The sequence below is a fragment of the Saccopteryx bilineata genome, chromosome 1, assembly GCF_036850765.1.
Source record: "Saccopteryx bilineata isolate mSacBil1 chromosome 1, mSacBil1_pri_phased_curated, whole genome shotgun sequence".
Classification (NCBI taxonomy): domain Eukaryota; kingdom Metazoa; phylum Chordata; class Mammalia; order Chiroptera; family Emballonuridae; genus Saccopteryx; species Saccopteryx bilineata.
This window is the reverse complement of record NC_089490.1, coordinates 223,900,933-223,926,770: the sequence shown is the minus strand read 5'-3', so window position 1 is coordinate 223,926,770 and position 25,838 is coordinate 223,900,933. Positions and strand designations below refer to the sequence as shown.

The 25,838-nt window shown below is 36.4% G+C and overlaps 1 protein-coding gene across 1 annotated transcript in view; it reads right to left on the bottom strand.

Moving 5' to 3' along the window:
• Nucleotides 1-25,838, bottom strand: part of CATSPERE (catsper channel auxiliary subunit epsilon) — a 91,865-nt gene that overhangs the window by 63,481 nt on the left and 2,546 nt on the right. The window contains exons 2-10 of the mRNA XM_066252723.1: nucleotides 23,272-23,320; nucleotides 22,344-22,417; nucleotides 21,989-22,062; nucleotides 20,500-20,563; nucleotides 17,780-17,804; nucleotides 13,185-13,262; nucleotides 7,418-7,524; nucleotides 2,413-2,905; nucleotides 254-728 (exon numbers count right to left, since the gene is read on the bottom strand). Coding sequence (XP_066108820.1) covers nucleotides 254-728; nucleotides 2,413-2,905; nucleotides 7,418-7,524; nucleotides 13,185-13,262; nucleotides 17,780-17,804; nucleotides 20,500-20,563; nucleotides 21,989-22,062; nucleotides 22,344-22,417; nucleotides 23,272-23,320 — 1,439 coding nt within the window. The remainder of the gene's footprint in view (nucleotides 1-253; nucleotides 729-2,412; nucleotides 2,906-7,417; nucleotides 7,525-13,184; nucleotides 13,263-17,779; nucleotides 17,805-20,499; nucleotides 20,564-21,988; nucleotides 22,063-22,343; nucleotides 22,418-23,271; nucleotides 23,321-25,838) is intronic.

Genomic DNA, 25,838 nt, shown 5'->3' with positions numbered 1-25,838 from the left:
TGTAAGTGGCTTAGTTAGTATCTGCTCAGTGATCAAAACGAACATCCGAAAAAAGGAACCTGAGTTTGCCATCTTGCTATGTAAGATCGTAATTCATGTTAGTAGAATTTGATATCCGTTTTTAGGTGGTAAAAAGTGCACCTTTACCTATCAAAAGCACCACGTATTAGTGTATTTAAAATTACTACATCTTCATAAGAACGATGTCTGTTAGGAAATCTAAGATACTTTTTGCAAAATGAGAATGCCTCACCTACAAAAACTTCATGGATAACACTGTCATTGGATAATCTTGATAGATTTCCAGATTCTGCAGGTGTTTGTATAACTCCAGTACTAGTGAAATTGTTATAGCAATAGTAAACCCTGTGTTTGTCCCATAGTATTAATTCTGGCATTGCTGTAAGGAGAAAATACGGAGTTATAAAACTGTTGGGTGTGACCGCTAATGCAAAGTCTTTATACATCCACTGTTTTGTCTCTTCATTGTATATCACTAGGTGAATGTTTTTAATGACATCACATGTAACACAGTAATCTAATAACACGGCAAGTTCCAAAGGGTATGCTGTATACACAACATTGTGTATAGTCATAGTAGCAGCTGGTGATATATTTAGAATTTTTCTCAGGTTTTTAATAGTCATTATTTTGGTAAATTTCAGAGAAGCATATCCAAGATAAATTTTATTTCTTGTCCAGATTGCCATCTCACTTCTTCTCTTACCCTGTGGTGAAATTGAAAATAATAAAAAAATATTCAACTTTAGGTATAGTCCTAATAATTCCTGTCTTCTAACTTACTATACTTAAAGGGAAAACATAGTAACTAGTAAGGTTTAATTTTTAGTATATTCTGAAAAATACTTCTGCCAGAGAAATATATGATATAGAAATATATCATCTTACATATAACCATAAAAATAAATTATTCCACTAATTTCATTCTCTTATATATTGTTTTATCAGTAGAAATAATTAATCTTAATTCCATTTTAAGTCTTCAAAGAGCATCAGCCTTCTCTTACATATAGATTACTCTTGCTAGGAGTGCCTCTTTGATGTTTACTAAAGTCAAGCTATAGGGACATGTCAAATTTTAAATTATTTTTGGAATTCTAGGTTCTTTGGATATCAGATAAAGCAGAGAGAGAGCTTAAAACTTTAAACAAATCAATACTACCCTTTTATGGACACAGTTTGTTAGAGAAAAAGGCCATTCAGCGACTTCTGTATCTGAAATTCAGTGGGCCTAATTTCACTTAGAGAGCTAAGGCCCTCCTTCTCCAGCTGTTTCTAATCTTAGAGATTTTTACTTAAAATATAACTTCTGTGTTTCTGACCACCAAAAGGAGTCTTTGGGGCACACCATGACTCTCTTACTTTAATTAATTTACAAACATTTAGTCTATACTCAACTAGGATATAGACAGATATCAAACTGGTAACCAAAGAGACTATTTTGGGTAAAAAGTATTTTTTACTTTAAGTTTATCAAATGAAAATTCAACTTAAAGTCTAGAGCTTATGTTGCTGGAAGAGTGTGAAACAACCCTCTTAGAGGTAACAGGTTAGAAACAATAAGCCTTGGCAGGTTGCTCAGTGGACAGAGCATCAGCCCAGCATGCGGACATCTGGGGTTTGATCCCCAGTCAGAGCATACATGAGAAGTGACCATCTATCTCAGAGGTCCCCAAACTATGGCCCACGGGCCGCATGCGGCCCCCTGAGGCCATTTATCCAGGCCCTGCTGCACTTCCAGAAGGGGCACCTCTTTCATTGGTGGTCAGTGAGAGGAGCATAGTTCCCATTGAAATACTGGTCAGTTTGTTGATTTAAATTTACTTGTTCTTTATTTTAAATATTGTATTTGTTCCCGTTTTGTTTTTTTACTTTAAAATAAGATATGTGCAATGTGCATAGGGATTTGTTCATAGTTTTTTTTATAGTCCGGTCCTCCAATGGTCTAAGGGACAGTGAACTGGCCCCCTGTGTAAAAAGTTTGGGGACCCCTGATCTATCTGTTTCTCCCCCCTCCCGCTCCCAATTCTTTCTCTCTCCCCTTCTCACAGCCAGGCGCTTGATTGGTCCTAGCATTGGCCCCAGATAGGGGTTGCTGGATCAGGGCACATGCAGGAGTCTGTCTCACTATCTCCCCTCCTCTCACTTAAAAAAATTAAATGACTCTGCATAATAATATACAAGATTCATTTTATTCTCTGTAGTTGGAGGTGCCTCTCTGTAAAGGGCTCTGTAGTAAGGCCAGGAAGGTAGAGCTATTTACAACCATAAATAAAATAACTCTGCAAAGAACTGTATAGTATAGTCTCTAATACATCCTTGAATTAAAAGGTATAGTAAATATATCTAAATGTGTAAGTATAATATACACATATGTAATATTTTACTGACCTTCATTAAATATTTGACCCAACACCATTTTCTTGATGCAATGCCAAGAATTCTATCTTCAGGAAGCTTCTCCTTTATTTCCAGTCTTGTAAAATTGGTAAAAGTTTTTACATAAATAATACCATTTATTAAAAAAAGTATTCTACCCTGGAATATGCTCACATCAGACACATTGCGTCTTTCCTCATCAGTCAGGATGTTTGGAGGCACTCTGATTCTGGTCCAGGTACGAAATGAATTGTTTGTTTGAAAGGTCTCTGTATCAGCTACCACAACAGCAAAGGTAGGAACACAAACATCCCAGTCTGATATTAGCTGGCTACCGGGTGGTGAAGAGATAGGCAAAGAGCCAGAAGTCTCAGGTATTGTCGGCAAAGGAACAGTCAGCAGGAAAAGAAAATCTGCAATAAAGCAATCTTGAAAAGCTACCTGATTTCCTTTAATCTCTTTTAGTAAATCATCTGGTGCCATTGGTACTGAGATATACCAGGCCCTAAAGAGAGGAAAATAGAAAATATAAGAATAAAATGATCCCTTTTCTCTTCTCTCATTTATCTTGCACAGAGCTGGCATTTATCATTTTAAAATTAAATTTTTTTTTAATCAACATAAATCTGGGGGAAATAAATCAAATAGTACTAAAATGCTACCATTTCTTCTCATTCTTCACTCTTGTTCCCAAAGGAAAAGAATCTTGACTTGTTCTGAGAAGTGTCTTCATATTCTCAAACAAATATCCTTATAATGCTCCCTTGATGTATAATTTTTATACATTATCTGTTGGCTTCTTCTATTATAGATGAAGATGTATCTCTTATATACCTCCTGATACATCTTCTTTTCTCTCAAATTAATATCACAATGTTTAGCTAAATCTATTGTGTTTATATTGTTAATATGTATATATTATTTACTACTGAGCCAGTTATTGTACTATATTTATTTTCTTTTATAAATATATAGTTATTTATATACAACATTTTCCCTAGCATTAATAATTACTATTTTATTTTTAAAATTTGTTGAGTTTTCTAATTTTTCCAACTGATAGTTGAAATGGTGCTCCAAAATGTTTTACAAAAGGTAAATGCTGAGGTAATATAGTACTTGCTTGCTGGGGTTTCCCTTCATTACTCTCTGGCTGAAGTCACCATTTATTAGATCCATTTCTTTCTTTCTTTCTTTCTTTCTTTTTTTTTTTTTTTTGTATTTTTCTGAAGTGAGAAGTGGGGAGGCAGAGAGACAGACTCCCATATGCACCAGAGAGGGATCCACCTGGCATGCCCACTAGAGGACAATGCTCTGCCCATCTGGAGCATTGCTCCATTGCAACCAGAGCCATTCTAGCATCTGAGGCAGAGGCCACAGAGCCATCCTCAGCGCCTGGGGCCAAGTTTGCTCCAATGGAGCCTTGGCTGCAGGAGGGGAAGAGAGAAGCAGAGAGAAGAGGGGGGGGGTTGGAGAAGCAGATGGGCGCTTCTCCTATGTGCTCTGGCTGGGAATCGAACCTGGGACTTCCACATGCTGGGCTGCCGCTCTACTGCCGCTGAGCCCACAGGCCAGGGCCTTGGATCCATATCTTTGATCTTTCTTGTTTTGCTAAAGCACATTCTTCAGTAAGTACCTCTGTGTCAAAGGGTGTGTGAACATAAATTTTTTGAGCTCCTGAAATTCCCAAGTTTCTTTAACACACTTCCTCGATGATTTAGTGAGGTAGAGACTTTAGAACTTTGACAGCCTTTTCTCTAGCCTCTTTTTTTTCTCTAGCCTTTTTGATTCTTGCTATTATTTAAGTGGGTTGCCTTTCCATATGTTTTTAGGATTTTCCCCCCTCCCCTTTTTTTACTTGATATTCTAAAATTTGACAAAGCTAGGTCTTATCTTTTGAAGTAGACACAGAAGAATTTGTGAAAATGCACACTCTGACATATATCTTAGAAAGTAGGCAAAGTTCTAAGGAGCATTTTCCTGCAGGCCCACCCAGCAGACATTAGGCTGTGCAGGGGTCTCCAAACTTTTTACACAGGGGGCCAGTTCACTGTCCCTCAGACCATTGGAGGGCTGCCAAATACAGTAGTCCTCTCACTGACCACCAATGAAAGAGGTGCCCCTTCCAGAAGTGCAGTGGGGGCTGGATAAATGGCCTCAGGGGGCCACATTGCGGCCCGTGGGCCGTAGTTTGGGGACACCTGCTAGGGTGTTCACTGAGTACTTCTGTAGTTCCCTAATTCCTCAAGGAATATATACTTGAGTCAGTGGTGAGGGCATTCTGCTCACCTAGAATGAGCTCCTGCCAGGTCAGGAGGACCCCATGTTGGAGTAATTGTAGAGTTGTCACAAACCTTTATGCCCAAACATGCCACCATAAAAATCAGTGCAGTTCTGGCTTTTACAAGTTATACCACTGACTCTAACATTGCTTTCAAATACAATTTAAAAAAATCACCACTACCATTTTGTTACATTGTCCACTGGCTGTCTAATAATCTCATATGTGCAGCCACACTGAGATGAGGTATATCAGTGACTATTTAGTTTGAATGGATACTTGGCTATCTACAGGACTGGGAAGGACTCAGCACTTAAGGCCTGGCCAAGGCATACCAAGCGTTTCAGTTTTCCATATGTATCATGTTATTTTCAGACATATGATTTTTTTTAAAAATTGTGACTATACATTTTTCGATTTTTTTCTTACTTGTTTCCCACTTTATATCATCTTAACCTTTTATATATTAGTATCACCTATTTCTGTGAAGATGCTATTTATATTTTTGGTGAAGTTTTTTTGCTCCCTGCATGCGCCATTTCCTCTGAGTTCCATTGTTTTCGCTATTGATTTAGGTCTCTGACATTCATGTTGGAGGCTTTCTGTAATTGTCTGGCGGTCCTTGCTGTCCATTAATAAATACTTAAGAGAAGCAGCCACAATCCGTTGAGTCAGTTGTAAGGGATGCCTCTTACTCCTCTTGTGCCACACTCTGCTTCTTCCCTCCCAACTCCACACTTAAATTCTTTTAAGTAAGTGTCATCAGTTAATCCCAAGAAAAATTCTCTTTTTTCTTGCCAGGAGGATATGTGCTGGGTTTCCACAATCAGGGAATAGGGCCAGAGAAAAGGACAAGGGCAGAGTTCCCGTCACATTAGAACTCCCTTCTGCAAGCTTCTGATGGAATTTCTGTGCTCTGCTAACTCAGTTATCACTTTTCTCCCTGCTTTCAACCTTCTGTCTTTGCTTTCCTTCCTGCTGCTTGTCCTCAGAGGCTTGCGACTTTAAAAACCTTTCTCCCTGTTATTTTAGTGAGATTATGGGAGAGAACAGAGATAAAGAAATATATTCCATCTGCCATGTTCTAATTTATATATGCTTCAAACAGTCATGCTCTGCATAGAAACTTAAGTGGTCCTTTAATTATAAAATTCAAACTATTCCAAATGATTTTCAAGGAATCGCCATTGTTTGTTCCTATTCGATCCTCTGAGGTCAGATGAGATCGGGCTCATTCACAGGGGTGTGGCCATAGACTCTTATTAGATGTTACTTGCCGTATTTTTTTTCAAGTGTGTTCCTTCTTTCTGCTTTCCAAAACTCTTAGTACTCATCCTCTCTCTGGAGCACCCATTCCCATTCTTCATTTATATTCTACTTGTCCTTTTGAGTCCTGCCCAAGGAGTCTATCTCCAGATTTGCTCTCTTGTTTTAATACAAAATATATCTTTCAGAGGGACCATCTTTTCTAAACCCAGATTAATAAATTGTGTGGATGATATTTTATGGCAACCAAGGTGATTTTTTAAAAACAGACCTCTCATAGTCTCTACGTAGGCATATTTTCTTTATTTTAAAAATATGTACTTAATAATTTTATTATGAATGTATCATATATATGAAAGAGTCTGTGATACACACATGGTTTAAAGAATAGTACTAAGATGAATAGCTACCTATGTAACTAGTCACTAAGATCCAGAATCAGAGCATGACCAATACCTTGGAAATTCCTGTGTGTCTCTCCCCCACCTCCACCTGCTTACAGGTGTTTGCATTTATGTTCACATTCTCTGCTTTTAACAACTAGTTTTGCCAGATGTGTGTCTGACTAAACAATAGAGAATGCAAAGAGAAATAGAAAAAGCTACTAGTATACTTGGAGACTTCAAAATCTCTCTCCCAATAGTGGACAGGTCCAGCAGACATAAAATCAGCAGGGATGTAGTTGAGCTGAGTGGCAGCATTAGTTATCTGTATCCACTTGACATTTAAAGAATAGTTCATCAAACTACAGCAGAATACACATTTCTCTCAAGCTCACATGCAACATTCACCATGATAGACCACATCCTGGGTCAGAAACCCACCTCAATAAATTTTAAAATATAGAAATCATACCAAGTATGCTCTAAAAACACAATATAATTAAACTAGAAGTCAATAACAGAAAGCTGTAAAAATCCCCAAGTATTTGGAAATTAAACAATACACTACTAAATAATACATCAGAAATTAAACAATACACTGCTAAATAATACATCAGTCAAGAAAGAAACCTCAAGTAAAATTCAAAAATAGTTCAAACTAAGTGAAAATGAAAATTCAGCTTACCAAAACTTGGAATGAAGTGAAAGCAGTGCTTACAGGGAAACTTATAGGATTAAATGCATATATTAGAAAAGAAGAAAGATCTAAAATCAAGAATCTAAGATTCAACTTTAGGAAACTAGAGAAAACAAAACATAATTGAGGTTTAGCTATTAATACAAAGTGTGAAACTATAATCCAGGAGTCTGAATGATATTTTCTGCGTTGGTAACTAGTTCTCATTACCACAACCTTTTTCTTTTTTGTATCTCAAAAGAATCTACTTGGAAGTTACACATAACTTCTGTATTCCATGAGTTTCATAATTCCACTAGGGTTTTTAAATCTCTTTTACTTTAAGCCTCTGATAGTTATTTTACCGAATTTTAAAAGTGAATTTATATTTGAAATTTAAAAGTTAAATACCCATTCTTCATTTTTGTATGTGGATAATAAACTTTTCTCTTCAGATACGTGTATATGGTTGGCTTTTGTCCCATAGCAGCCAACTGCTTGCTAAGAATAATGGAATTCTGTAAAAAAAAAACCAAAAACCTCTTCTTACTCTTTTTATAGACAGATTTATCTGGAAATTACATAATGTTTATTGAATTTATTATTTTAGTTAAGACATTGTTTACATTTATAAAATGACTACATTTCCAAGATTCGGGTTTTTTTGTTGTTGTTGTGTTTTGTTTGTATAATATTTTTCCGAAGTTAGAAGCAGGAAGGCAGTCAGGCAGATTCCCACATGCGCCCAACCAGGATCCACCCGGCATGCCCACCAGGGAGCAATGCTCTGCCCATCTGGGGCGTTGCTCCGTTGTGGCCAGAACCATTCTAGCGCCTGAGGCAGAGGCCATGGAGCTGTCTTCAGTGCCTGGGCCAACTTTACTCTAATGGAGCCTTGGCTGAGGGAGGGGAAGAGAGAGACAGAGAAGAAGGAGGGGAAGGGTGGAAAAACAGATGGGCACTTCTCCTCTGTGCCCTGACCAGGAATCGAACCTGGAACTTCCACATGCTGGGCTGACGCTCTACTGCTGAGCCAACAGGCCAGTGTCTCGGTTTTGTTTTTTTCTACCATTTGGCCTCCTCTCCATTAACATTTAATGAATTATAATTAAGTCATAATACAATTTCCAACATGTTGAAACTACTATGCACAGTCAGAATCCTGAATAAACTGAGACTATGAGGACCCTTAAATAAAATACCCTTAGTTTTAATATCAGTGAAATACATATGCAACTTTTACGCCTTTTTTTTTTTATTTTTTTATTCATTTTTATTAGAGAGAGAGAGGAGAGAGAGAGAGGGAGAGATAGAGAGAGAACAGGAAGCATCAACTCCCATATGTGCCTTGACCAGGCGAGCCCAGGGTTTTGAACCGGCGACCTCAGCATTCCAGGTCGACGCTTTATCCACTGCGCCACCACAGGTCATATATGCAACTTTTAAAACTAATGTTAGAATTATTTCTATAGGTGACTGTCTTCAAAGCAATATACTCTTTCAAGGCAGGTTTCAAATGACATCTGGAGGCTTCAACAGAAATTCTTTCAGTATACAGACAGATATAATATGCTCCCTCTTTTTCTCATGAGATTTAAGGAGAAGTTGAATTGACTGGAATTATCCCCCATAAAGTATTTTTAGAATAGAGACAATAGTTTTATTATAGGGAATCCCTAAAATTAAAATAATCAGATAATGAGGGTCAGTCTAGAAGTCCATAGCTCCCTTCTGCCTAATCCTCCAATAATACTCCTGTTTAATATCCTAGAAATATGTCAGCCACCTACAAAGGAGTCTTTGTGATCAGTATGATTAAAGGTGTAGTCATTGGGACTATGGGATTGTCTAATAGGAGGACTTAGCCTATTTTTGAGAGTAGGAATGGTGGTCGGGAAAACCTGCCTGAAAAATACACATTTAATAATTTTTATAGAGGGACCTGGCTGGTTGGCTCAGGGGTAGAGCATCAGCCCTGTGTGTGGAAGTCCCGGGTTTGATTCCAAGTCAGGGCACAGAGTAGAAGCTACCATTTGCTTCTCTACCCCTCCCCCTTCTCTCTCTCTTTCTCTCACTCCTTCCACAGCCATGGCTCATTCAAGAAAGTTGGCCCCAGGCACTGAGGAAGGCACCATAGCTTTGCCTCAGATGCTAAAATAGCTCAGTTGCTGAGCAACAGAGCAACGCCCCAGATGGGCAGAGCATCACCCTATAGGTGACTTGCTGGGTGGATTCTGGTTGGGGCACGTGCTCGAGTCTGGCTCTCTGCCTCCCTGCCTCTCACTTAATAATAATAATAATAATAATAAAATAATTTTGATAGAAAAATACATACTGCTCACAAAAACTAGGGGATATTTCAAAATGAATATGAAATGATAAAAAAAGAAGCATTTGATTTTGTTTTATGAAACAAGAACATCAGAATAGCAAATGACAAGTCAAAGAAAGTTGTTCAATTATGCAAATGAATGCAAAAACAACTATTATTTCATTGGTGAAAATGCACTATACGAAAGGCTGAAAGTACTGGAGTGTTTGCACGTTTCCTGATCCCCTACTTTTTGTGAGCAGCTTAGGTTTGCCTGGTAAGTAATAAATAAAATATAATTTTATTTGGTTTCTGAAAATAGTATTCACTATTCAGAATTTTAAATACAACCGTCTTTCATATAATTGTAAAGGAAAAGAGTAAATGGATGTAGCTTGGATAAGATGCATCACCTCCTGATTTCAAGCTATACTCTACTGTGGGGTTGGGTAAAATGGGACACATTGGTCAATGGTATAAACTTACTTGTAAGATGAGTAAGTTCTGGGGATCTGATGTATAGCATGATTAGTATAGTTAACAATTTCGTAGTAAATATTGATACTTGAAAATTGCTAAGAAGGAAATCTCAAATTATCTTACCACAAAAAAGAAGTGGTAGTTATATGAGGTGATGGTGGTGTTAAAAAATGTTACTGTGGTAATCATTTCACAATATATAATCAAATTATCATGTGGATACCTTAAACTTACATGTTATATATCACTTAGGCCCTGGCCAGTTGGCTCAGTGGTAGAGCGTTGGCCTGGTGTTCAGGAGTCCTGGGTTCGATTCCCGGCCAGGGCACACAGGAAAAGTGCCCATCTGCCTTTCCACACCTCCCCCTCTCCTTCCTCTCTGTCTCTCTCTTCCCCTCCCGCAGCCAAGGCTCCATTGGAGCAAAGTTGGCCTGGGTGCTGAGGATGGCTCTATGGCCTCTGCCTCAGGCACTAGAATGGCTCTGGTTGCAACAGAGCAACACCCCAGATGGGCAGAGCATCGCCCCCTGGTAGGCATGCTGGGTGGATCCCGGTCGGGCGCATGTGGAAGTCTGTCTGGCTGCCTCCCCGTTTCCAACTTCAGAAAAATACACACACACACACACACACACACACACAAAAGAGAGAAACCAAAACTTGTTCAAAACAAAAAAATTTTGTCAACAGGAAAATGGATAAAAATTTTATGTATGGTATGTTGAAACAAAGAAATATCATACAGCAATAAAAAAGAATAGAGTTTAGGCATATACAACAAGGATAAATCTTATATAATGTTGTTCCCCCTCCCAAAGCAAATGCACCATGTATATAAAACATGATTCCATTTATATAAAGTATAAAAAACAAAAACAAACCTCACTAAACTGCTGTTTATAAATCAGGTGGTAAACTAAAAAGCAAAGCAGAGCAATGATTACCATAAAATTCAGAATGATGGTTACTTCTGTGGGAAGGAGAAGATAATGTCCATACAAGCACTCTAGGGTGGAGGGAGAATCTGCGTTTACACAGGTGACATGTATGGAGACCTCCTGTGCTATTGTTATATTTCATGATAGTAGTTTTATGGCCATTTACTTTATTATTCATTAAACTGTATACTTAGCTTTTTTTTTTTCTTTGTGACATAATACACAGCTAAAATGGTAATTCAAGGGAGAAAAATCTCAAATAAAGTAAACCTCTAAACATTTTAATATATTTTTTAACCAGATTGAACAAATAAGTTATGTACCGCATCCCTGACCTTCATCCTACCGGTGGTCCTTTCTTTCCCAGGTGTAGGTGTTGGGACAGGTTAGGGCATTAATGTGATGAGAGACAAGGATGGGGTGAGGTTCAAAGATGAAATAAAATATAGGAATGTGTTAAAAATTAGGAATTATTTAGAGATAAGTCAGGGATGGTTAAGAAAAGAATGAAGACTGAAGAGTCAGATAAAGAGTTAAGATTTGGGTGTCTGTTAGGCACATCACACATTGGCCGATAAAAACCCAAACAGACATATACATTTTGCCAGAACTACTTTGCTGCTCATTTATCAAAACTGTAGCACTAAAATAATTTCTTCAAACTATCCATGTGAAAACATCCTGATTTTATCATTGGAGGCATCTTGGAGGCAGTGATGCCTGACTTGAGACCTAAAACATGAAGTAGAGAAGCAAGAGAATGAGCAGTAGAGAAAACACTGTAAGCGAAGACACAAATACATAGATAACATGGCCAGAGAAGAGAGGCAGAGGTAGATTATTCATGATGTTTGTAAAAGAACCATAGAAAGATTTTAGGAAAATAACATGGTCATGAATAAATATGGAAATTAAAAACAGCAAAAAAGCAAACTGTTAGGTATGCATAGATCAAATAATTTTAAAATGCGCATATTTTCATTAAAGATTAGAAATTAAGTAACAGTAATGCTTAAAGTATTTAATCACCATTAATTTATTTTACTCCCTCTAAAGTTGATTGCAAATAAGACAATTAATTGATTGGTTCTTAGTCTGATTTATCAGTCCATTTCTTGTAAATTTGATTACCATGAGTTGAGGATAACATGATATTAAAAAATCAGACACATCTTGACTCATTAATATATGAACAGCCCCATAAGAAACTAAAACTGCTCATTTTATATTTCTCTTTTATACATTTTAATTGTAGCTGAAGGCAGAAAAATTTTGAAAGAGATAAATTTATAACAAATAAAAAAAAGACTTGTTGGCCCTGGCCAGTTGGTTCAGTGGTAGAATGTCAGCCTGGCATGTGGATGTTCTGGGTTTGATTCCTGGTCATGGCACACAGGAGAAGTGACCATCTGCTTTTCCACCTCTCCCTCTCTTCCTTCTTTCTATCTATCTGTCTCTTCTTCTCCTGTAGCTGTGGCTCAATTGATTTGGGCATGTTGTCCTAGGTGCTGAGAATGGCTCCATGGCCTCACTTCAGGCACTATAATAGCTCAGTTGCCAAACAATGCCTAATGCCCTAAATGGGCAAAGCATCACCCAATAGGGGGCTTGCCCAGTGGATCTTGGTTGGGGCACATGCAGGAGTCTGTCTCTCTGCCTCTCCACCTCTCAATTAATTAATTTTTTTAAAAAAGACGTGTTTATCCATTGTCACACCTTTTGGAAAGTCATTAGTCTCTAAGTCAAAAAGGAGTGGATAGATTTTTGAAAGATGACTTCAAAAGCCTGACCAGGAGGTGGTGTAGTGGATAGAGCGTCGGACTGGGATGTGGAGGACTGAGGTTTGAGACCCCACGGTTGCCAGCTTGAGTGCAGGCTCATCTGGCTTGAGCAAAAAAAAAAAAAAAAAAAAAAAAAAAAAAAAAAAAAGCTCACTAGCTTGGACCCAAGGTCGCTGGCTTGAGCAAGGGGTTACTTGGTCTGCTGAAGGCCCACGGTCAAGGCACATATGAGAAAGCAATCAGTGAACAACTAAGATGTCTCATGAAAAATTGATGATTGATGGATGCTTCTTATCTCTCTCCGTTCCTGTCTGTCTGTCCCTATCTATGCCTCTCTCTGACTCTCTCTCTGTCCCTGTAAAAAAAAAAAAAGATGACTTCAAGATAGATAGATGCTCAAGGAACAACTATAAAGCACTTAAAGGTCAGCCTTATCATGAATAATGAGGTTCCTAGAAAATGTGAAAAATCCTCAGAAACTAATTCTAAAGAAACATTTATCATTGTAGAGATTGAATACAAATTCAAAATCACTGTAATGACTAAATTCAACTTAATGGATAATTAAAATGTATTTAGTTAGTTCTGAACCACTTAAAATAAATTATTCATGGCCCTTAAAAAAGAAATGTAGCATATTATTTTATCTATGATAATATGTTTCCACTTACTAGCGATGGTTCATCTGCCTTCCAAGACAACTCATTTGGGTCTGCATTTTCTGGGTCATATACCCATATTATGATAACCTACAAAATAAAATGTTTGCATTTCTTTAAATTTTGGACAAATTATATTTTCAGTTGTGGTAAAACATAATTATACACATTTTAATTTCTTTTTAAAATTTTGACTATCTCATTTTAAAAAATCAAAGCAATATGTGTTGTTTTTTAATAAGTGAAACAACTCGCTGACCTGTGGTGGCACGGGATAAAGCATCAACCTGGAATGCTGAGGTTGCCAGTTTGAAACCCTGGACTTGCCTGGTCAAGGCACATATGGGAGTTGATGATTCCTACTCCTCCCTCTTCTCTCTTTCTCTCTCTCTCCTCTCCTCTCTCTAAAAAGTGAATAAATAAAATCTAAAGAAAAAAAAAGTGAAACAACTCAAAGATATATGAAGGAAGAGTTAATAATACTCCTTTACACACCTGAGGTGACTAATGTTAAAGTTTTATAGAAATGCTTATATATTTTTCACTGCACTTCCAAACAGACACAGCACCTCCACCACCATTTTACAAAAAACGAAACCACACTACAAAGGTTATTTGTAACTTGCTTTTTGTCACCTGAAGTGCCCTGACCATTTCATTACACATGGATCTAATTATTTTCTTTAGTGTTTTCTTTTTCTTGAATAGACAATTTATTCAGATAGTTAAAACAAATTATATTAAAAATACAGTGAAAATTGTGTCTCTCACCCTGTGCTTCACCACTTGGTTCCCGTAAGTCCACTACACCCCACAAGCAACTACTCTTAGTAAGTTCATATTCCTAGTTCTAGAAAATGAATATGCACAAGCAATAAAGATATCTTATTTTTCTCCTTTTTATATAAATGCTAGCATGCTATACACATTTTCCCAAACATTATATTCTTCACTTAAAGTTATTTCTTAGAGATCTTTACATATTCTCATTAATTTTTCAGCTTCATATCATTCCAAATTCCCAAGGAGAGGAATTGCTGCATTGCAGAGTATGTATAAGATAATGCAGAATTACTTCTCAAAATGTTTGCACTAATTTACATCCCCACCATCTATCTCTTTGAGCACTACAGATATTAGTTGTTCAGTGTCATCTATGTTGTAAAACATTTCATAACTATTCATTGTTTCACTTTGTGGCACTTTTGTGATATGAAAATTTTTAATTTTCACATTTTTAATTATGACTATCTTTTATTTGTCAATTCTGGTCTCCAGTCTGGATTAAGTAGATTTCCATTGTTTCTGTGTGGTGAAGCTTCAAGATTCTCTCCCCTACACCAGCATTGTTTTTATTTCACCTTTAAATCATATGCCATTTAGATTTTCTCTTTTTTTAGCGAGAGAGACAGACAGACAGACGGGCAGACAGGTAGGGAGAGAGAGAGATGAGAAGCATTAACTTGTTGTTGTGGCACTTTAACTGTTCATTGATTGCTTTCTCATACGTGCCTTGACAGGGGTGTGGGGGGGCTTTAGCAGAGCCAGTGACCCCTTGCTCAAGCCAGCAACCTTAGGCTTCAAGCCAGCGACTTTTGAGCTCAAGCCAGCGACCATGGGGTCATGTCTATAATCCCAGGCTCAAGCCAGCGACCTGTGCTCAAGCTGATTAGCTAATGCTCAAGCCGGTGACCTTGGGGTTTGAACCTGGGTCCTCAGTGTCCAGGTCAACGGTTTATACACTGTACCACCGCCTGGTCAGGCCTTATTTTCTATTATTCCATATAAATATTAAAATATATTTAAATAAATAATTGGACTCTGTTTGGAGTCCAATTAAAGACTCAAAAACTAGTTATTTTTAAAAAATCATTCAACAAAATTTGAGAGTGGTTCTTTATACAGCTCCTGTGTCTTTTCTGTTATGTTTATTTTTAAGTATTTTACAGTCTTTACTGAAGTTATAAATTTATAATTTATATTGCTTTTTCTTGTCTTATTACTTACACTATTATGTTCATGATAATATTAAGTAATGGTGAAAGTGAACATATCTGTTCGGTTCCAGATTTGAATTGAAATAGAAGTATTTAATTATAATACTTTTCGTTAGTTATTTGGGAAGTAACTGATTTTATAAGAAGTAAGTAGTTCCCTTCTATACTCATTTTACTTAGTTTTTTTATTAGAAATGGCTGCTGAGTTTTTAAATTTATGATAATCATCATTTATTTTCTTCTTTATTGTGTTAACATAATGGATATTGTTGTCAGTTTTCCTGATATTGAACAATATTACATGCCTGGAAGACACTGGCTTTTCAGCTTGTTTTTAAAAATACATTGCTGGCTTCCATTTGCTAATATTTTATGCAGAATTTTCACATTCATATACACAAATATATTGGTCTATAGTTTCTTTCTTCCTCCCTCTCCCCTTCCTTTCTCTGTCTTTGATTACTTTTGGTATTAAAGTTGTGTTGGATTCAGGAGTTGAATTGGGGAAAATTCTATCTTCTTTATGATTGGGTGAGCCTGTATAGGTGTATAACTTATTTTCTTTGTAGATTTTTCCTTTATTATGAAGTAATTTTCCTCTTTGTCAATGTCTTTTGGGCTTCATATCATACTAATCATACTATCATTTCCTTTGATAGTATTAACTGTTTACATCATTTTTCCCCCAATTTTTTTGTTAACACTTTAACTATGTAACTTTTATAAAAATCAGATTTCTGGAGTTTTGCTTTTGTTCGATGAATTTGATCTGATCTCATTTTAATTATTGATATAATTTAAGTATTTGTTAAATCTTATTTTGTGTCCCTATATTCTATGTTTAATTTCTCTTTATTTCATAATCCTTTTTTTATTGCCTCCTATTAAATTGTTAGAATTTTTAAACTTCTTCTTCCAGAACCCTATTTTTTAGAAATTATACATTTATTTCTATTACTTTAATGAAAAACATTAAACTTTTACATGCATATTTAATGTAGGTTAAATTTAAACAGTATCCCTGTCCTGAATAGTTATAAGGGCCTTATTCAACTTCATACTTAAATCTCCTTCCATTTTCCATTCTGTTGTTGGCTAGTGTTTTAATTTCACTTTCTTTAAAAAACAACATTAGTCATTATTAAAATGTTCTGATGGTCAGCTCTTCTTTAGATTTATTAGCATATATACAGTTATTTACTCATCATTATTCACTGCCTCTAGTACTTTAATTTTTTAAGCTGAGAACTCATATATTCAGTTGTGAAGGATCCTCTATAATTGTCCTCTTTCAGTAGTATCTCCAATTTCTTTTTTTCCAGAGAGCTTTTACTTTATATGGGTTTGATCTACCAATTTTTATCATACAACAAACTAAAATTGAGAACATTTAAAAATATTTATTAATTTATTTTTAAAATTATGATAAACCCGTTACATGTTAGAATAACCAACATATGGCCCTGGCTGGTTGGCTCAGCAATAGAGCATTGGCCCAGCATTTCGAAGTCCTGGGTTTGATTCCCGGCCATGACACACAGGAGAAGCACCCATCTGCTTCTCCACCCTTCTCCCTCTCCTTCCTCTCTATCTCTCTCTTCTCATCCGGCAGCCAAGGCTCCACTGGAGCAAAGTTGGCCCAGGCACTGAGGACGGCTCCCTCCATGGCCTCCGCCTCAGGTGCTATAATGGCTCGAGCCACAACGGAGCAATGCCCTGATGGGCAGAGCATCACTCCCTGGTGGGCATTCGGGTGGATCCCTGTTGGGCACATGTGGGAGTCTGTTTGACTGCCTCCCTGCTTCTAACTTTGGAAATAAATAAATAAATAAATAAATAACCAATATATTTTTATGAAAAAAAACACAACTAGGTATTTTCTAAACAAAAGAAAAAATAGAAGAATGGTTGTTTTACATTTTTACATGACAAAGTCTTGTAAATACCTGGCTTGATAGAATAGCTGGTTTTTCATCTGTGTTCCTGCATTCAAGATATTGATATGTGGCCCTGGCCAGTTGCTCAGTGGATAGAGTGCTGGCCAGTGGATGGATGTTCTGGGTTTGATTCCCAGTCAGAGCACAGAGGAGAAGTAACCATCTGCTTTTCTCCCCTTCCCTCTCCCCATTCTCTTTGTCTTCCCCTCCCACAGCCAGTGCTCAATTTGTTTAAGAGTGGCCCTGGGCACTGAGGATAGCTTTATTGGAACACATCAGCTTCAGGCATTAAAAATAGCTCACTACTTGAGCACCAGCCCCAGGTAGGGTTGCCGAGTGGATCCCAGTTGGGGTGCATGTGGGAGTCTGCCTCACTGTCTCCCCTCTTCTCATCTAAAAAAAAAAGATATTGATATATGTTGTCTTGGTGGAACTATATAGGGAGCATTTATCTTCAGATACAAGGTTGGAAAAGGGAAGACCTCATGGAACTCTTGAAAAAGTTTGTGGAGCCCTAAGTGTCTCCAAACTGTACCCTGAGTTCCACTGCTGTAAGCAAATTTTGTTGAAAAATTAGTTTGGTAGATTACTTCTTGTAAATATGGAAGATAAGAGAGAAATAATATAGTAGTGCTATATGAAAGATATATGAAATTTAAAAAACATGTCTTACCTGGGTTAAATTGTGAGAGTAATTTCTGTTGGGAAAAAGAGGAATCATGTTTTAGTAAACAGTTTGCTAAATATTAGTTTGAATATTCTACTTTCCATACACATGTCTTTAAATCTTGGAATACTCTCTTTTGATTCCATTACAAATAAATGATTAAAAGATACATATTTCTATAATTAAATAGAATCATGATTCTCATGTGTCATCACAGTGGCTGTGGGACTTGAATCTGCATATTTCCTTAACAATAGTGCAAGTTCACATAGCCAAAGACCCAGGATTAATCTTCTTTAAAATCTGACATTATCATTCCACATCTACAGCAATAGAAAAGCTCAACCAAGCCAAACGATGGTTCTCTGAAAAGATTACTAAGATAAAAATACCCTTAGGAAGAGGAACAAGACAATGGAAGGGAGACCCAAATAAAAATGTTAGAAATGTAAAGACAGGTGTAACTACAACTGCTTCAGAGATTAAACAAATGTAAGAGGACATTATAGTCAACTTTACAACATTGAAATTTATACTAGAATTGCTAACTGAAGACATGAATAAATTCCCAGAAAAATACTACTAATGAAAATGGATTTTTCAAGAATTAGAATAACGAACTAGCACAATAACCACTATGTTAATTAATAGTTAGGAAATCTTCTGGCCCTCCCTCCCCAAAGAAATCTAGATTTAAGTGGATTTCTCTGCAAGTTTCCATCAAATACTCAAGGAATATTTCTTCCTTTCTTTTCTTCTTTCTTTCTTTCTTTCTTTCTTTCTTTCTTTCTTTCTTTCTTTCTTTCTTTTTTTCTTTCTTTCTTTTTCTCTTTCTCTCTCTCTCTCTCTCTCTCTCTCTCTCACACACACACACACACACACACACACTCTCTTTCTTTCTTTTCAGAAAGATAGGAAGGTGATGGGGGGAGGAGAGAGATGAGAAGCATCAACTAGTAGTTGCTTCACTTTAGTTGTTCATTGACTGCTTCTCATACATGCCTTGACCAGGGGGTTTAAGCACAGCCACTGATCTTGGGCTTCAAGTCAGTGACCTTGGGCTCAAGCTGGTGACCTTGGGCTTATGTTGGTGACCTTGGGGTTTTGAAACGGGGCCTCAGAGTCCTATGACGACACTCTGTCCACTGCACCACCACTGTGTCGGACTAATGGGTATTAGTTTCATTTTTATTCTAAATGGTGTTTCTACAGGTGATAGATGGTGAATATTTTATAAACTATATAACAGAAAACACTTGGTTCCCTGAGTTCTCTCTTGTGGGCTAGCCTGTCCCTCTGGGCAGGCGCTTCTGTTTTTACTTTCATGGAGGGAACATACCTGGGTCAGGGCAGTCTGCAGGTCCATCTCTTTTACCAGCTCCTAGGGCTCACTGTGTGACTGAGATTGGAAACCCATGAAAACAGCTAAAAATGCTTTCTTGGTAGATCCTCCTCTCCGGTTCCTATGGTCTCTCCTTGGGGGAAGTAGTAAGTAGCCCATTTGAACACAGAGTCAGGTTCTATTCTCCAATTCAGCTGTACCATGAATTTTTTTCCCCAAATTTCCCTTGTCTATTTCTCAGTTGGTTCAAAACCTGCAGGGGGAAAGCTGGTGATTGATTGACAACTCTGAAACCCCCAAGTATGGAAGCCTGCCAATTTCATGAGGAGTAGAGATTCAATCATTGCTTTCTGGTGGGTCTCTGGAAAGGTGGCAGTAATTCAGAGAGGAGTGGCTGAATGTGTACTCATCAAGGGTTTGTGAAATCTAGTAATCAGGACTTCAAAAACTGCTGAGCCTTCTGAGTTTAAGGGACCATGTGAACCAGGATAACGAAATTATTAGCAACCATGCTTTATAGAAGAACCCAGTATTCTAATCTGTTCTGCTTGGGTCATGTGCCAATCCTCAACTCAGCACCATGGCCAATGAAATGTGGAGTTATAGAGTTAGTATCATATAAAAATTACATGAAATTAACCATTTCATCACAGATTAGAGGAGGGTTAGTTTCCCCAAAGGAAAGGATGTTGGGTAGATAAAAAGCAATAGATACATTATAGTTATCTGATGAGCAGAGGCCATATAAGACAGTTCTTTGTATCCTATACAGTGCATAGAATATTGTCTTAACTATGGTACTAAAAGATACTCTGATTCATTGATGTTTTTTATTTATTGAATGATTTTATAATGCAGTTAAATATTTTTTCTTGTACCAGTTTTCCCTTCTTAGTTCCATTCATTCTTTTGCATGGTACAATGGGTGTGAAGAACTATTCAAGACAGAGTCCTTTTGAAATATAATGTATATAACAGAAACAAAAAAGCCTTATAGTCTGAAAAAACAGATTCAACTCCCAGTGCTGTCTTTTAGTGGCTGTGTATTTTTGTTCAAATGTAATCTATCCAAGCTTACATTTTCTCATTTATAAGATAAAGCTAATAATCCTTACACTTGAGTAGGTATTAGGACAAATTAAGAGAGATAATTTACATAAAGCAAAAGCAGTATATGTTCAAATAGTGGTTGCTCTTATTATTTTTATTGCTTGTTCTTCAATATAAGTTTGGCAGTATATTTGAGGCAACTTGATTGGTGAATGGAAGCTTATATGGAAACTATAATATAGATAACCCTTTGTTAATTTTGTTAATTAAAACTTAAAGCTAAATACTCTTAAAAAGCATTAATAACCTTTGTATTCAATACTGAATTACTTACATAACTCTATAATGCCACAGAAAGCAAGTATTAGAACTTCCCACAGCTAAATAGCGTTCTTCTTCTTCAACCTAAAAGAAAATGCAAGAGAAACTGTAAAAAGTTAACTTTAAACTAAATACAAACTTAGATATAGGCATCAAAGTCACAGAAGAACTAAGTTAATTATCTAAGATTAGAGGAAGTATTATAAATTTTAGAATAGAACTAATAGATATTCATATAATACTAGTTCAATTCTTCAGTGACTGTTATTCAGAATTTATGATTTTGGGTGACACTTTTAGATGGCTATTATTTCTATTATATTTGACTTTGTGAAATAATAAGAAATATATAAGTCATTGCCCCTAGTTCCTGAGGCTTTACCATGATTCCTGACACAGAACTCCTAAAACTCTGATTTCTTGAGTGACAGGTGTGTTTGATACAGAGCTCCTACCATTTCCTTACTGAAACACAATTCAGTTAATTTTCTTGTTTAATGGAGAGGTGATTTTGCTTGCCAGGCAATGCCTTCAGATATTTTTGGTTGCCATCACTGAGTGCTTTTGAGTGAATTTCAAAAGTTACATGTCCCTCCTTAAGGTTTTAAGATCTGATGACATTATATATAAATGTCAAAGACAGTTCTATATATGCATGTTTTTGTTTGTGCGTATTTTTTTTACATAATATGTTTTGTAATGTTTATATGGGCTTTCAACATATAACAAAAGGGAAAGGAATCCAATCATTTACTTGCTCAGGAATTGTGTTCATGGAACTTCAAACACCTATAAACTCAAAAAGCCAAATTCAGATATCTTTCTATCTATAGGGGTTAAAAAGTGAATTAATATTCATCTGGTCTGTTTCACATCACTCTATCTACTTGTTTCCTGAAAATACAGATTATTAATTAAAAAGAAGGTGCAGGCCCCAAAGTAAAGGCAGGATTTGTCACACGGAGTCTCTTTAGCAGTGGCTTTCACACTTGTGTGGGAACATCAGCTGTGACGTGTGAGGCCAGTACTTAGTTATCAAAGGGCCAGTGTTTTAAAATGCTTTGCTTTTTTGGTAAACTAGAGAGGATTCAACATCACTGTCATTTATTTGCATTCACATATGCTTTCTTGAAGAAAATATAGTAGAGGAAATACAAACCTACTCGAAATGGCTCTTCTTCCCGGGTATTGTCATAGGAGTATATGATGAGAAACCCTCTCAGCAGGGAGCACTATTATCACTACAGTGGTAACTAGGTCTTTAACATACTTATGAATAAGAAAGGCTGGGGTAAAAATCATATTATCATTTCATAGCATAACTTACAGAGATATATCTAAAAATTAATGACATATTGACAGTAATTTTTAAATACCTCTTATTTATAGCAACAACATGTACTATTTAAAACAGGTTAAATTAGGTTGAAAGCTCAAAAGAGGCAAAATAAAATATACCAGGGATGATTATTCAAGTTTAATAAGTTATCATTAAAATAAACTTACGGGGCCTGTAACAATTGGTTTTATTATCTGAATACCAGGAGAAGAACAACGCAGTATTGTCACAGGTGAGCTAGTGTTCAAAGAAAACAAGAAAGGAGAAATAAATAAAGATGCATACGAGATTAATATAAATTTTCCTACTATTCTTTAAGCCTGAAAACTTCAACTGCAGGCTAGTAATAAAAATAATAACAGAGTAATACTTGATTTCTATCTTATTTTCAAATTGAGTTTTTTTCACATTTATTTAACAGGAAGAAATTTACATTAAACCACAGCTTTGAGTCTGAATGTTTATACTATATGAATGCTTTGTTATATGTTCATTGACACTCACAACAAAAATATTACCTTTTATTATTCACAGTACAAGTTGCTGGCACACTCCACTCTGAAAATACTGTTCCTTCATACTCTAACTTAATCTAAAAAATAAGATAAAATAGTTCACACACAATAAATTTCCTTCAACATTTTCATCTCATTGTTCAAATGTAGGGTTCATTTTTTTTGGTCCTTACTATTTAAAGGAAGAACAATTCAAATTTGATTTCTTTGAAATTATACAAAGTGATAAGACAATGGAAAAGTAAGTTTTCTGGGATAATATCTCTATTTTATTTTATTTCAAAAATAACATTAAGTATCTAGGAGGTGATTGGTACTCTAGTACAGTGGTCCCCAACCTTTTTTGGGCCACAGACCAGTTTAATGTCAGAAAATATTTTCACGGATCGGTCTTTAGGGTGGGACAGATAAATGTATCACGTGACTGAGACAAGCATCAAGAGTGAGTCTTAGATGGATGTAACAGAGGGAATCTGGTCATTTTTAAAAAATAAAACATCATTGAGACAAATATAAATAAAACAAAAATAATGTAAGTTATTTATTCTTTCTCTGTGGACTGGTACCAAATGGCTCACGGACTGGTACCAGTCTGTGGTCCAGGGGTTGGGGATCACTGCTCTAGTAGGTTCGGAGGAAAAATGAATAAAAGATAAGTGAGACATGGTTGTCCTATCAGTATCATAACACATTATTTTGAATATTAAGTCACAAAACACTCAAACCACACTACTCATTTTTGCACCTTACATATTTGAAGTCTATTACAGGAGAAGGGGATCTATATTAGGAAGATAAATGCAATGAAGGATATGAAATAAAAATAAAAGAATGATGCTGTGCTATACCACTGAGTATGATAAACTCTCCCTCTGCCCAAAGCTAAATAAAATTAATACTTAACTATAGTTTAAAAAAAGTAAACACTTACACTACTTCTGGTACTAAAAATGCGGTAGTTTGTGCTGTTAGTGGAATATCTGTGGAGGAAAAGGTCAAATATGAATATTGAAACTTATTTTTCCTCCAAAGAAGAGGGATTCTATGTGTGGTCCGAGCACGCCTGGGCTGCCAAGGACTTCACATTATGCCCAAGCATCTTCCTGAGAAGCACCGTGAGGCTAAGACTGAGGATTATCGATGAACTCTACCCACCACTTAAGGGGTATTAGAGTTTGCTCAGTATCTGAAGACACTGTAATGAGAAATATAGATACTCCTTGACTTATGATGGGGTTATGTTTCAATTGTAAGTTGAAAATACTGTTATTCAAAAATGCATTTCATACACCTAACCCACATCATTGCTCAGCCTAGCCTACCTTAAACATGCTCAGCACCTCGACATTAGCTTACAACTGGGCGAAATCATCTAACATAAAGTCTATTTTATAATCAAGTGTTTAACATCTCATTGTAGTTTACTATGCATATTGCTTTCACACCATCAAAAAGTCGAAAAATCATTAAGTGGAACCATCCTATGTTGGGGACTGTCATATATACATACCTTTACATCTTGTTTTTGTTTTAGGATGAAAATTGTTGAAGAATATTGGCTGTGTTAGCTGTCAGAGGAAATCAGGGTTTGGGAGGTTGGGTGAAAAAGATGAAGAGGTTAAACAAAGCAAAAACCTCTTAGACACAGATGACAGAATGATGATTACAGGAGGGAAAGGGGTGGAGAAAGGGGTGAGGGAGGTAGAAGAGGGTAAAGGGTGGACAAATGGTGATGAAAGGAGACTTGACTTAGGGTGGTGAATGTGCAGTGCAGTGTACAGATGATGGATTATGGAATGGTACACCTAAAATGTATGTAATTTTTAATAACCATTGTCATCCCAATAAATTCAATTTAAAAATAAAGAACAGACCCTGGTGGGGTAGCTCAGTTGATTAAAGCATCATCTACCTATACAAAGGTTGTAGGGTCCATCCCTCCATCAGGGCACATATAAGAATCAACCAATAAATGCATAAGTAAGTGGAACAACAAGTCAGTGTTTCTCTTTCTCTCTCCCTTCCTCTCTCTCTTGAAGATCAATAAATTCAGACAAAGCAAAACAAAACAAAACTGACTGTATACCTGAAAAGCCTAAAATACTTACTATACAGTTTCATGACCTCAGGTGTACACATAACAAAGTTTATAAACTCCCTGAGTTTATGACCATCCTTAATAATATCAGCTACCTGCTTTATTGACTCATCATTTGCCAGGCATGTGCTGAGAGCTTTAAATATATCATTGAATTCAAGGTTCACAACCACCCCATGGAGACAGTCTTCCTCTTCTGTAGAGGAGAAAACAAAGGCTTACAAAGTTCTGTTAGAATGGTACATTTTTGCTTTCTCACTACTTCTCTGGCCTTTCCAATGGTGTCTCTTACTAGTTGACACCTCTGTGTGTCCAGTGAGGTGCCTTGGATCCCTTCCATCTGAATCCTCTATGATGGTTTGAGTTTTTATTGGTATTCTTACATGTTAATGTTGGAGGGCAATAATTACACTGGGGAACAATATTTTTTTCATTTTCTGTTGCATGAAGTTTTAGAACTTTTTCTATATATATATTTCTGCATCACTGATTCCAAATCTGAAATCCATTTATTGGTGCATGCTCTAGTTTTTATGCAATTTTAATTTCTTTTTGTTACAGTTAATAGCATGCATTGGTTTTTAAATTGGAGTTAAAAGGCAACGACTCTTGGATTGAACATAACAACAAGGCAATTAATGTTTTACAAACATCACTTTTACATAATTGTAGTTGTTTTTAAATGTAAAAAGTTATTATCTGATGAAAACACCCTCTTATTCTGTTTTAAGATTGAATCATGGCTTCTTCGAGTAGGCGTAAATGTAAGAATAGTCCTGACACCTTCTGTTATATATGTGGCTGTTACACACTTCAACGTCAAAGGCTCAATATTTCATCATTTGTGACATGTGCATATATTGCCTATTTTCAAGTTCCCCTTGGAGTTCAAGACAAGAATTGGGCTCCTCATATTGTGTGTCATAATTGTGAGGAAATGCTTCGTGACTGGACAAAAGGAAAACGCAAAAGAATGCCTTTTGGTATTCCCATGGTTTGGCGTGAACCTCAGGACCACAGCAGTGACTGTTATTTCTGTCTGATTCATACAAAGGGCATCAGCAAGAAAAAATGGCATATGATTGCATATCCTAATATTCCTTCAGCAATATAACCTATCCCACTCTCTGAGACACTCCTGGTTCCAGTTTTCAATGGTTTTATTTTTTCTAAGGACGAAGAAAGTGAACGTGGTGATCAAGCGTATTTTGATAAGATGGATGACGAAATGGTTGTAGAATCTGAAGGGTTTTCTTCTGATGTCAAGCAGTTATTAACCCCTCAGCAGTTTAGCCAACCCAAATTGAATGACTTAGTAAGAAATTTGGGCCTATCAAGGAAAGCAGCTGAGTTATTAGCCTCCAGGCTTCAAGCAAAGAATGTACTTCATCACACATGCA